At 28.5% G+C, this 607-nt stretch overlaps 1 protein-coding gene across 1 annotated transcript; it reads right to left on the minus strand.

Annotated features, from left to right (window-relative positions):
* Positions 1–219: 219 nt before the first annotated feature.
* On the minus strand, positions 220–604 carry LOC108573323 (the record flags this gene model as incomplete). Its single annotated transcript, XM_017935734.1, has 1 exon — positions 220–604. A coding segment is annotated over one exon (339 nt), but the record flags the coding sequence as incomplete, so codon positions are not given.
* Positions 605–607: the final 3 nt, after the last annotated feature.

A 607-nucleotide genomic window follows, 5' to 3' on the forward strand; every position in this document is an offset into this window, starting at 1 on the left:
GAAAAACAGAACTAACATTTAAAATAAAATACCATATCATATAAAAGTAAGAATATTCCACAATATAATATACCTTTTTTTTCAAGAGAAGGTTCATTAAGCATTCCTATAATCTTTTAGGACATGAAATAAGAATAAAGTGAAAATGAAAGTAAAATTACAGAAAATTATTGCAAAAAGTATTTATATTTTACAATTACAGTAAATTGCAAAACAAAGTGGTAATTTACCTATGAATGAAGAGGCGTTTACAAGTATTTTGCATTCAGCTTTTTTCTTTATCTTTTAACATTATTATTTTTCGACCTAAAAGATCATATTTGGAATGATTTGGTTCCGGATCTTGATCTGTATCTGAACTACAATCACTATCGCTAGAATCTTCATAAGAGCCAAGCCCGGGTAAAATTCCAATGCACTTCATGCCTCCTGTTTCACTAGTTATATCTTTATTTTGAAAAGAATCATCTTTAAACGTATTGGACTCACATTCTAAATTTTCAGTGACAATCTGTTCATTTACTTCACAATCTTCCTTTTTTGGTGTATCTTTATTTTCATCAGATAACTTTCTCTTAAGACCCCGTGTTGTAACATCTACACAAAA

The sequence above is a fragment of the Habropoda laboriosa genome, unplaced genomic scaffold, assembly GCF_001263275.1.
Source record: "Habropoda laboriosa isolate 0110345459 unplaced genomic scaffold, ASM126327v1 scaffold20, whole genome shotgun sequence".
In the NCBI taxonomy this organism is placed as follows: domain Eukaryota; kingdom Metazoa; phylum Arthropoda; class Insecta; order Hymenoptera; family Apidae; genus Habropoda; species Habropoda laboriosa.